The 12,666-nt window shown below is 45.4% G+C and overlaps 2 protein-coding genes across 2 annotated transcripts; one reads left to right on the forward strand and one right to left on the reverse strand.

Moving 5' to 3' along the window:
* Positions 1-132: 132 nt before the first annotated feature.
* OAZ3 (ornithine decarboxylase antizyme 3) lies at positions 133-3,238 on the reverse strand. Its single transcript, XM_042440916.1, is given in 6 exon segments — positions 133-432; positions 979-1,064; positions 1,928-2,106; positions 2,894-2,968; positions 2,970-3,030; positions 3,219-3,238. Coding segments are annotated over 6 exon segments (624 nt in total). The 3' UTR covers positions 133-229.
* A 2,546-nt stretch (positions 3,239-5,784) lies between these two features.
* On the forward strand, positions 5,785-10,454 carry MRPL9 (mitochondrial ribosomal protein L9). The gene is made up of 7 exons (XM_042438860.1): positions 5,785-5,939; positions 6,768-6,927; positions 7,062-7,186; positions 7,301-7,351; positions 7,896-7,997; positions 8,574-8,657; positions 9,979-10,454. The coding sequence occupies exons 1-7, from the start codon at positions 5,835-5,837 to the stop codon at positions 10,096-10,098; spliced, it is 747 nt and encodes a 248-aa protein (XP_042294794.1). The 5' UTR covers positions 5,785-5,834; the 3' UTR covers positions 10,099-10,454.
* Positions 10,455-12,666: the final 2,212 nt, after the last annotated feature.

Here is a 12,666-nt window from a genome sequence, read left to right on the forward strand (position 1 = left end):
ATATTCCTTTCTCTTTGTGCCTCAGAGTATGGCACAGGATTAATGTGGTAAAGCTGAATTTGGGAATCTCTTTGAAATGAGTTTTGTCAGAGCAGTGGGTTCCTATCTATCCAGGAACCTGAGTCTCACTCCCCCAATACTTGTCCTCCTCTGCAGATCATCCATAAGATATGTGAGATTTCATGCCCTTTTAATGCATTACAGATCTAAGACTTGTGCCCATGAGAGCTCATTCAAGGAGACTGTCCAACAGTGTAGCCTCATCCTGGCCCTTCAACAGGCTTGTCTTCAGGGTCTCCTGCTCCTTCTCTGGGCAGGGTTCTCGTTCCATGGGATAGACCATGAAGAGGGTATCCTCCCAGGGAGGAAGGCCAGGGTGATCTGGTCGCACAAGTTCAAAACCCAGGAAGCCAAACGCCCGTAGTAAGTCACCTTGGGGATGGAAAGGTATAGGGTTAGAACACGTCCATGCAAGTGTATCTGAAGAAACTGCTGGTCTATATTGTCCCAAGACTACGTTTGAGTTGCTCTTTAGAATAAGGTATAGTGAGTCCTTCCCTAAAATAAAGGAGCATTTACATATGTAGTATGTAGATACTACATGCTTTCTACTTTATGTATAAAGTATGTAAATACTTCAGGAGTCTGATCTGGTAATCTTAAATGACCGAAAACCAAAGACCAGGGTCTAGTTTTAATACCTTAGTTAATAATCCCAGGAAGGGCAGCTATGAAGGAACTAGATAAGATCCGCAAGTGGAAAGACATATTAAATACCCAAGTCAGACTCTTCCAGGCCATAGTATTTCTGATTTCTCTGTATGGATGTGAAAGCTAGACAGGGAAGAGAACTGGCAGGAAGAAAATGGGCTTGTGTGAAATGTGATACTGAGGAAGAGACACCATGGACTGCTAAAAAGAACACAACTGAGTTTGGTACAAAGAAGCAGGGCCTGCTGCCTGAAGGAACATCCTTACCCCGGTCGCGCCGAGACTTGTGGAAGTTCACAAACACCTGATCCGCCTCCGTCTTTTCTTCTATGTATTCCAGTGTTGCAGCCAGGCTGGAGAGAGGAAGCAGTCACAAGGTACAAACATAAGGCTTCTTAGTAAGCATTCTGTCTATTAGGTTTTTCAGAGTTCATGGTGGATATCTAAATGGTTTCTGGGGTATACTGTTTTGGACCGTCCTCAAAAGCAATTCATGCACAGAGGACAGGGATGGGAAAAATGTGGTCCCTCCTGATTGGGGTGTTTGGTTTGTGAGTTTCTCCCTTTGCCCCCCATAGAAGCAAATGTCTAGGGAGACACCTCTGTTTCTTAACATGCTGCCATTACCTAAGGAAGGGGGATATTGCTTCAGTTGCTTCAAACTGAGATCAACATGCATCAGTAGTTTGCATCCCAGCTGAGAGGAGAGGGACGAATCTTCCCAGTAGACTCTGGCAAAAGCAAACTACTGCACCCTCCCTTAGCTTCTGCATTATTTTGCATTGATAATTTTTGCCATCTTGACCACATTCTTGCCCACAGCTGTCACAGTATTCATCAATGAAGTGTTGGCAGGTATATAATACTTTCCATGAGAGCTTGAAACTTGTTGTGCACACCTAAACTAAAATGTGCCTTATCCCTGCACCTGGACGCTATAGTACAGTGATTCCCAAACTTCAGTCCTCCAGATGTTTTGGAGTCCAGCTCCCAGGATTCCTTACTCTTGGTTAAGCTGGCTGGGGCTTCTGGGAACCGAAGTACAAAACACTCGGAGGACTAGAGTCTGGGAACCACAGCTTATAGCACATAGCTTTCTTGACATACCTGAAATAAACATGTGTATTACACATCGCTATTTAAGGATACCAGGTCATGCAGCACCTTAGTACAAATGTGGGGAGTCCCCCTACTTTGACCCCCTTTTCCTACTAACCTATCACGGCTGTTAAAGTCCAGGACGAGGCGGGGTGTGTCGAGGAAGAGTGCGTGCCCACGGAGGAGGCCGTGCCAATGGGTGACGCCTTGGCTGCCCCGTGCAAAATGGAAGTCCAACTGAATCGGGTGCTGATCGGGACTCTGGCGATCGCTGGCAAAAACCGTGAGATTCCCAGCCTGTTGAGATGACAGGTGAAATTTTGGGGTAGTAAGTCATTAGTAAAATTATTTGGTGGGGGGATGACAACAGTGGCGGCTACAAGCAGCCAGAGTTTGCACCTGGCTGCCTTTTTCGTCAGACATGGGCCCATTTCCCCTACACCTCCCTCGTAAATTCAAGTATTTTAATTTTCCTGTGCATCTCAAAATGGCGACAGGAAGCAACATCACGTCTGGTTGCCATTTTGGGAATGACTGTAGAGGAAAATAGGTATATGGGGGCAGTATGGGATTCTGGGGTTCTTGTGGGAGTCAGATTGGGGTGTTTTAACATGTTTTGGCAATGGTGGGTTGTGTGTGATTTGGAGGGGCTAAACTGCCTGATCATTCAAAAGAAAATTCAGGAAAGAGGGCAAAACTGAGATTCTCCAGCCTAATCAAAGTGTATATTCTATATGAAATAGAGGAACCTGACCCTAAAGCTCCCCAGTACCCTAAAACCCTGAACCTTCCAATTTCATGAACGGCTCAGATCAGGACACCTTTGCTTTCTGATGGTTCAGTTGACCCAAACTTTGTTCCATGGACAAAATTATATAGAGCTACCTTTGGGCTATGTGCCTAAAGTCTATAGGAAACATTGTTGAATGTCATGTTTAGACTTGGGTCCTGTTTCTAAGATTTCTCATTATTTATATGCCAATATTGCAAAATCCCAAACGCTTCTGGTCCCAGGCATTTTGGATAAGTGATGCACAACCTGCGCTAACAACCGGATGCAAGTCCCAGGAGAAGTTTGGTTTACCTTGTATATTTCTTTTACGCCTCCGCTGTCTCTTTGGTTGGTCCTCCTCCTGTCTGGGCAGCCGCCCTCGAACTCAGGAGCACTGCAGGCAGTAACGGGGCCGGTGACTCAAGCTGTCAAGCAGGGCAACGGCGGAGCTGGTGGAAGGAAAGCATTGAAATGATCTAGAAAAGCCACTTCTGAAATGGCTCAGTTCCTGTTTACCTGAAGGACTGTATCCTCCCCTGTGAGCCTTGGAGAAAGCAAGTGTGAAGTCGTGGTTTGAATATAGAACTAGGACTCTGGGTTTGAATTCACCCATAGAAACCCTTGGGCAAGCCCTTACCTGCTGTCCAAAGGTGTCATTTCGGCCAGCGATGAAGGCAGACCCTTTTAGAGGGTACCAGAAATTGGGGATGGGGGACAAGATGGGAGAAAGGTGGTTCTGGTATTTTTTTTTTCCCAAGGAAGGGAAAGCCTGTCTGTTGATTGCTGGACCTGCAGTGTTTCTTTGACCAGTGGTGCCTCCTCCTCCCTTAGGCAGCATGAGTACTGAGGCTTAGCCACCCACAGCCATTTAAGTAGCCCAAGGTGGCCATTGTGACACATGCCAGGGCCACAATTGTGATAGGTCATGCCTCCCCCCACAAGCCTCCCCCCCCCCACATCTCAACAAAGGCAGCTGCATCCACACTGCAGAAATAAAGCAGTTTGACATCACTTTTAACGCCCATGGCTCCATGCTATATGGGATCCTGGGATTGGGAGTTTGGTGGATTGCATTTCATTGTATTGTATTGAATGTATTTCAATAATGCCTTTATTGAATGAATTTTATTGATTGAATTTATTTCATTTTACGAATGCTGCCCTTCTTCCAAAGTGGGTTTCAAGGTGGCTTATGTCGGGACAGGATATGACGCCAGAGCTCTCACAAAACTACAAATCCCAGAATTCCATAGCACGGGGCCATGCTAGTTAAAGCAGTTTTGATCTGAATTATTTCTGCAGAGTGTCAGGTTCCTGTTTTACAAAGTCATTTTACACCTGCATAGCGCACCCTCTAACTTTTCACCTTATTCTCTGCCTAGTTGCAGGGAGAGCCAGTGTAGCGGTTTGAGTTTTGGAGTATGACTCTGGAGACCAGGGTTCGAATCCCCGCTCGGCCATGGAAACCCATGAGCTTGGGCAAGTCATGCACTCTCAGCCTCAGAAGAAGGCAATGAAGAAATCTAAACAAAGCAAAAAACCCATGATAGATTCGACTTAGGGTCGGCATAAGTCAGAAGTGACTCGAACACACAACAAAAGTTGAGAGGGTTAGGGTTTTGTTTTTTAAGGAGCATTGGCGTTAAGAGGAAGGTGATGGTGGGCTGGAGAGACAGACTTTCAGTGTTCAGTTTTCAATAAACAATGCAATAAAGCTTGAGCGATGGGAGGAAAAGTCCTGCCTACATAAATATTACTTCCATACCATCTGAACTGTATGCTAGCTATTCGCCGTAATAAATGAAATATATGAACTGGGAACAACATCTTGACAAAATGCAGGCATATGACTAACATCGTTGTCATTTGGGTTCATCTCCTGTATGATTTTTAGCACCTTGGCCTGAGGATGAAGCCAGTGGAGATTCAAAAACCTTGCAGCGTGCATTTTGTGCATTCTGGTTGGCCAGTAAAGGCATCCTTGTTTTGTGGGTTTGGAGTGTTGTTGTACTTTACCAACATAGCTACCTCTGGATCTGTTTTGTGGTCTCTCCCTTATTAAGCTTTATAAAGTGCTGTAAATTTACTTGGTGCTGTACATATGATCAGTTTAATGGTGAAATAAAATAAAACCTGCTTATGGTGTATGTTCTACAAACATAAGACATATTAATACATATTAACATTAAATAATAAAATATAACAACCAGGCTATATATCTTTTATCCATCTAGTCACTGTCCGAATTGCTGAAGTTTGCATCCCCATTACTTTCATTATATCAGGCACTTTCTAATTTCTTTATTTTGTGTTATTTTATTTTGCCTTGGAAGGATACTGAATTCTGAGTCCTGCCTTCAATTCCCAGGAGGGAAGTGGCCCTATATTGCATTGTGCGTCTTGTGTGATTTTAGACAAGTCACACTCTCTCAGCCCCCCCCAAAAACCTTGTGTTAGTTGCATTACTTTCCCCATAAACTGGAAATGACTTCAAGGCAAACACAACAACCACCAAGCAACCTTTGTTCTATGGAGGTTCAACCAAGTTTTGCACATCCCCATATCTTGTCTTGTCTTTCTCCTTGCAAGAAAACACACATTATTAGGGTTGCCGTAATTCTCTACTATAAACCGGGACAAAATGTAGGACATAATTTAATTTAAATGCAGGACAATTGTAGGATAAAACTTAGCCAAAAATGTACGACATTGAAGGTCCACCATTTTTTTTAAATGTCCTACATTTTTGGCTAAATTTTATCCTACAATTGTCTTGCATTTTGGTCTAAATTATGGCCTACATTTAGAGGAGGAATTAAAAAAAGCACTTTGTGTATGTGCAGAGGCAGTTTATTGAATACCCTTCTATATATTCCATAGCTGTAATCCTATCCTCGTTTTAACCGGGTCTTCTCTCTCCCCGCCCTGCGGTCGACCCAACCCGGTTAGCTGAGCTACGCGAGGCCGAGGCTTCAGGGCCTACAAGCCACCCACGGAGGCCGACGCTCTTAATTTCCTAGTTCGCCCAAGAAAAACACACAAAACCCATTAGGCGTTTTAAAATCGTGTTTATTTTGCTTTCTTTTTCTTTGTTCGCTAATTAGGCCGCTCGAGCCGGGTGCTCGATTTCCTTCTCCGCCCGCCTTGGGGTCGACCCAACCTGGTGGGCGGAGCCACGCGAGGTCGAGGCTTCTCCGCGGCCTAGTGAGGCCTATAGTCAGTCAGGCGCGTGCGCGAAGAAGCCAAAGCGGTGATGGCGGCGGCGGGGCTGAGGAGGGCCGCCCGGGGCGTCCTCCAAGCAGTTTCGCCGGCCTTATTTCAGCCCCAGCAGCGAGGGCTCCGGTTCTCGGCTCCGCTGGTGAGGGAAGCATAAAACTCGGGGAAGGAAGGGCGTTTGTGTGTGTTGTGGGGATGTTTGCCCCATTGGGAAACATTGGGGGATGCTTGCCCCAAATAGGGAAACATTGGGGGATGCATGCCCCAAATAGGGAAACATTGGGGGATGCTTGCCCCATAGGGAAACATTGGGGGATGCTTGCCCCCAAATAGGGAAACATTGAGGGATGCTTGCCCCAAATAGGGAAACATTGGGGGATGCTTGCCCCATAGGGAAACATTGGGGGATGCTTGCCCCCAAATAGGGAAACATTGAGGGATGCTTGCCCCAAATAGGGAAACATTGGGGGATGCTTGCCCCATAGAGAAACATTGCGGGATGCTTGCCCCATTGGGGGATGCTTGCCCCATAGGGAAACATTAGAGAAAATTTGCCCATAGGGAAACATTGGGGAATACTTGACCATAGGGAGACACTGGGGAATATTTGCCCATAGGGAAACATTGGGGAATGCTTGGCCATAGGAGTACGTTGGGGGGGATATTTGACCATAGGGAGACATGGGGGGAATATTTGACCATAGGGAGACATGGGGGAGGGAATATTTGATCATAGGGAGACACTGGGGAATATTTGACCATAGGGAGACATTGGGGGGAATATTTGACCATAGAGAGACACTGGGGAATATTTGAAGGCACGCAACAACAGCACTTAAGCGTGGAATCAAACTGCACTGTTATTGCCACAGTATAGATGCTGTGTTTAAAGAAGCCTCAAATCCCACCAAGGCAAGCGCTGCCCTAGCAATGGCCTAATTACTGACATTTCCCATTCTCTCCCATTCAGGAAACGGTCATCGTGGAGCGATGGTGGAAGGTGCCCCTCAGCAAAGTAGGCCGGCAGCCTCGCATCAAACACCGCCGTTTCCGCGTCTACCGTTTGGTGGAGGACACCAAACATAGCCCCAAGGAGCCGCTGAAACTCATCCTGACACAAACCGTGGAGGGTAGGTTGAACTGGAAGTGTTGTAACTATAGGGGATAATACTGTGCTCCTTTATAATTTATAAGGCAGAGAATTATTTTCCACTGGGTAAAGGCTGTACTATACCGAAAAATGTACTGTGTGTCACATTTCCAGGTGTTGGGAACCGTGGTGATGTTGTCTCTGTGGACAAGTCTTTTGGACGCAACAAACTTCTTGCGGAGGACAAAGCTGTGTACGCCTCTCCTGAGAACCTAAAAATATTTGAGGAGGAGAAACAAGTGAGTGGCAGAATGCTCTTTACCTTTATATCTCTAGTAAACACACCACATTAAAACAAAAAATCCATAACGTGACACTGGCTTCATGCGCCTCTTCTATTTTTCGTTCTCCAGCTACGGCTGGAAGGGAAGCTGCCAAAACTCCAGACTCACACCGGTGTAAAGGTAAGTTGCTGCACATTGCAGCATTACAGTTTCTTTATTATTTATCAATGTATTTATTATTACAGTGGTGCCCCGGGTTATGGAAATAATTCGTTCCGCCGCCGCTTTCGTAACCCGAAAGGCTTCGTAAGCCGAAAAAGCCATAGGCGCTAATGGGGAAAAGCCGCGATTTGGTGCGAAATAGCGCCGAAAAGCACCAAAAAAATTTTCGTAACCCGAAAAAACATTCGTAACCCGGAACAGTTTTTTAAATGGATTTTTTTCGTAACCCGGAAATTTCGTAAGGCGGCGCATTCGTATCCCGGGGTACCACTGTATTACATTTTCAAAGAGGGCAACCTTCAGTAGTGCAGATGGAGTGTGCCCTATGTGTCCTGAAGAACTGCAAATGAGCCCTGAGCTCAAGATTGGAAGTGTAGGAGTACAACCCTTTCACTGGAATATCCATTAAGGGAGGCTGTTTATTAAACTCTTCCCCCATGGTTAAATTAGTGCAGTTTTTGGGCAGGAATGAGGTTTCTCTCATTCCCCCAATCTTTTGTAGACTGTCCGGTTTCTGCGAAACTGCAACCTCGAGATTGGTGTGAATGAGTGTGACCAGTTTGAGCTGACCAAAGAAATCGTGGCCCGCCATTTCCTCCGAAACGTGAGTGTTGCTGTTTTTAACTTCTGTTTCTTCCTGCTTCCGAAGAGTCCAAATCGGGGCTAAAAGTGTCTGGATCTAGACTGTGTTTAGGAGGCTTGGTAAGGAATAGCTGGGAAATGGTGGCTCTTAAAAGAGCGTTTTTGAACGATACTCTTTTGTTGGCTGGGTTGAGGTTTCTGCAGCCTGTATTCTTTAATTCAAACAGAAGCCAGAACAGTAACATTAACAATGACAAATCAAAACAACTCACTCCTATATAGCTAAAACAAATATATGGGAACAACAGATGACACTAAACTACAAATTAACTAACTACTAAAACAGCAATGAAAGGATCAGCAAACAAACTGGGGAACTACGGCTTCCAGCTTGCCTGTCTGTTGTTCTGTTACATTGGATATATATATATATACTCCCTTCTTATTATTCAAGCCTTAGCCTAATAATACATCATATTTTAAAATGAGATTTCTGCAGTCTGTAACCTTAAAGGTTTCCATGGGGAAGGAGCCTTTTCCGAACAGTGTCCCATTTGAAGCAGACAGCAGCAATAACACTTTGTTCTCTTCCCGCCAGCTCCGGGTTGTGGTGCCTCCGCATACACTGAAGCTGCCAGATGAGCCCATTACGGAACTGGGCGAATACTGGTGCGAAGTCACGGTAAGGCTAGCTTCCAATGCGCACATCAGGACTGCTGTCTCTTTCCAGAACAGTTTCTGTCAGACCCACATCTTGCCTGTCCCAGTTTATAGGACTGTTAAGCACATGGTGCCATATCCAGATGGATGGTAATCATGAAAGATAGGTCTCCTTTGGGTAGCCTTGGAGCTCAGAATCCAAAATCCCACATATGAGCAGTTAGGAAGTGTGGGAATCATAGAGCCTTCCAGATGTTGTTGGACTGCAATTTCCATCAGTGCTGGCTGGCAGAGACAGTGGTGATGAATGCTGGGACATAGAATCATAGAGGTGGAAGATACCCCAAGGGTCGACCAGTACAATGCCAAGCTGCCATGCAGGAACTCATAAACAATCTCTTTGTGTGATGAAAAACACTGATAGAGGTGAAAAACAGCCCTGTATGGCTATCTGTCACAGTGTTTTTCCTCTGTATACATTTATTTTGGTACATACCAGTACTGTGGAGTTACTTCAATTGACTGTTGCTCATGTCCTTTGCCCTTGTCCTCATACTTGACCCCTTTTATTTCCAAGCCTGTTAATCCTGGCAGCCTTTTCACGTTTCTTTTAGCGTATTGAATTGCTGGTCTGTGGAAAAGGAACTGAAGTTGTATAGGGGTTACTACAGTAGTTTTTGACACTACAAACCCACAGAGGAAAGTGGGATTCTCTTCTGCAGTCCATAATGAGGGGCAGGTAGAGAGTAGTGGGAATCCAAGGTGGAAGAAGATAGAACCATAAAAGGTGGAAGGGGTCGCAGGGCCATCTTGTTTAAGTCGTTGTTCTCCTCCTTCTCCATTGTATGCCTTTAAGTTGTTTCTGGCTTATGTGACCCTAAGCCAAACCTATCATGGGGCTTTCTGAGGCTGAGAGTGTTTGACTTGCCCAAAGTTCACCGAGTGGGCTTCCATAGCCGAGCAAGGATTTGAACCCTGGCCTCCAGAGTTGTAGTCCAGTGTTCAAACCACTATGCCATGCTGGCTCCTCTGTCCCCATGCCATTCAGGAAATGTCTAGCCAGAGTCTGATAGAACAAAAGATTTCCAAAATAGTCTTACTTTCCCCTGTCACAGCTTAGAGCTATTACCTCTGGTCCATTCAAGAGAAGGAGGTGATGGACATATATATAGAATGTTTATTATGGAAACTACTCTTTCTTCTGAAAGAAAATGCTTAGGTGGCTGATACAAGCATGGTATAAAATTCAAGATGCACAAGAGTTCTTGCTGCCTTTCCCCCGCAGACCACTGTGGTTTTTGTTTTCGGCTCCTCTCCTATCTCTGCCTCCTTGTGTGTTGCAGGTGAATGGCCTCGACACCATCCGGGTCCCAATGTCAGTAGTGCAGCACGCAAAGCCCAAGCCCAGAGGTTATAGGTTCTGGCTAGCCCGGCACAAGCCAGAAACCACACCGGATCAGTAATATTGGATGCCCCAAGGAGGCTTATGAGAAGCTCTTCCCAAGCAGGTAAAACATGGATACAATCCAGCTGCCTCTGCAAAAGAACCAGAAGCGGAGCCTGTCATCAATGTGGTTTGGACTGGATCTCTGTGGAGTTTCCCTTATTTATCAGGATGGTAGGGACGCTAACTGAAGGTGGAAGGTGATGGGTTGCTATCCAGAACATTAGAAGAAAACACCATCTCATGAGGGACACATTTTACTTCCATGAAACAGTCATACTAGTTTATATTCTATGTGTATTTTTGTACACACTGCTCCCAAACAACCTGAGAAGGACAAACGTCTTGTGAATAAAAATGCACTTGTGTTAAAAACGTCTTGTTGTGATGAGTAGCTTGGCAAGAGCCAGTTCTGTAAGACAGGGGAGGGTAAGTAGACAGAGCAGCAACCATTAAAATACTCTAGATCTTAGACCTCTGGATGTAGGTAGACAGGTCTATATGATAAGAACGTCTTGTGATGAGTAGTTTGGCAAGAGCTACAATGACGATGATGATGATAATAATAATAACAACGATAATTAATAATACAATAATGATGATAAAAACTGGTCCTCTTAAGTTGTCCAGGATGTTTCCCGTCATTTCAATAATCCTTATAATTTATTACAGGGGGGAAATATACCTTGCAAATTAGCACTAAAACAAAAAAGACGACTTGTGCCAGGATCAAAGCAGCTGTGTGCTGAATTTGCATCAGCTATCAAAGTTCCTGCATTTTGACTCTGTAAGTACACAGATGTAGCCATAGAAAGATCACCAGCTCACATGCGCACTTGGGATGTGGGATGTGGTGCTCAGCTGAAGCCTTGAGATGTCGTTGAGAGCAGACCACCTTGAAGGGTTTTGGTCAACTGTTTTTCCTTGGTAGCATTTCCTCTGGCCAAACACACCATTCTGTATCTACTGATGTTACCTTCAGCATGGAGAAGGCCAGCCTAAAAGCAACATCTTCACATCAGAGGACATCTTGGGCATAGCCTCTTGTTTGGACCAGCCTTTCTTTGCTCTCGGACATTTCTGTCTTTCAGAGTTGTTAAATTATATACAGCATTCTCCTTCAGCATTAAGCAATGCCATCTAAGCATGCACTGGAATAATTCACTGGGTGGATAGCTGAGGTGGTGGATCCTGCTGTCCCATAATTGATAACTGCTTTAAAAACAAAAGTATTGCCCTCCCAGGAGGGAAATTCTTTGGCTCGCTTTTTTGCTTTGGGTTTGCAAGGCTGGAGTGGCCTTCGGCGGGAGATGTGGGATGCTCTGACCTCACCCTTGCGCTTCCCCATGGGGAGGATACCGGGAAAAGGTTCTCTCTCGCTTCTAAAAGCAAAGGCTGAAAAGCTGCCAAAAGTGTCATTAAGCCCTTACGTGGTAATGCCAGGGCGTGGGCTTGAGAAAGGGTCTCTTTCTCTTTCTTTCTGAGGAAGGCATGAATATTCACAGGGCGTGCTTGCCGCAGGAGGCCCATCACTTACGGCAAGGTTGACGGCCTGCCTTGTCAAGGTGACTCCTGAGATAATGTCAGATGATGCCAGGCAGTGAGGGAAGATGCTCAGAAACATAGGTGGCTAAATGAAGATGCAGCAATGTCTCTAGATGTAACCTTTGCACGATGGACCACTCTGGGAGTTTTGGGGACGGACAGAGGTAGCCAGGGATGGAGATGTCCCACCAGCCAATGAATACGCATGCCCAGAATTGGAGGTGGCAGTTACAGTCTCCAAATAACTTCTTCAAGCATTGACGCAACCTGCCCACTCCCCGTCCTTCCATCCCTGCCCCTTCCTATCCCCTATTTTATCGTTCCCAGACTTTTCTGTGTGATCCAGTAGGTTTCTCTTACAGTTTCTCTTTATTGGCCAAACATAGATATATGAGTTTTGTAACGTGTATGCAAAGCAGGATTATCAAGTTTCCTCTTGGTTGTGCTGTTCATGGATGCGTCTGGAGTTGGCTGCTGTTTACTTTGCCTCTTGCAGGTAGACACAAATGGCTAAAATGGATCGGCTAGAACGAAATCCCATTCCTTCCCAACTCAAGCTTTATTGCATTGTTTACTAGACACACAGCTGCAACCCAACCCTCCTCCAGCCTTCCTTCATCTTCTGCCTAATGCTGCTAAAAACAACCCCTTCCAGTTAGAGGAAAGGGAGGCATAGAAAGGAACTTCTTTGTTAGAAGCTGTGTTAACTAAACTGTGTTGGTAATAGTGATAAACTAAATGGCATCCCACACTGGGATCTATCCACAGTGACTACTAGTGACCCAGGGCCTGTTGGATGTGCTTAGTAGTGTCAGGAACATATCACACTATACATTGATAATGTTCTATTTCACCTTAACTGCTGTCAGTATGGACGCAGAAGACGTGGCTGTCAAAAAGATGCGGGTTAAATGGGTCTAGTGCATAGCCTCCCTCTCCAAATTGTTTCAGCGACTGGGTTCGTGTGAACCATGGTCATTTAAACCGCTTCAACCCGATTTGTGATCCGGTTTTAAAAGGTAGTGGAATGAGGTCTGTGCCG

The sequence above is a fragment of the Sceloporus undulatus genome, chromosome 9 (assembly GCF_019175285.1).
Source record: "Sceloporus undulatus isolate JIND9_A2432 ecotype Alabama chromosome 9, SceUnd_v1.1, whole genome shotgun sequence".
Classification (NCBI taxonomy): Eukaryota; Metazoa; Chordata; class Lepidosauria; order Squamata; family Phrynosomatidae; genus Sceloporus; species Sceloporus undulatus.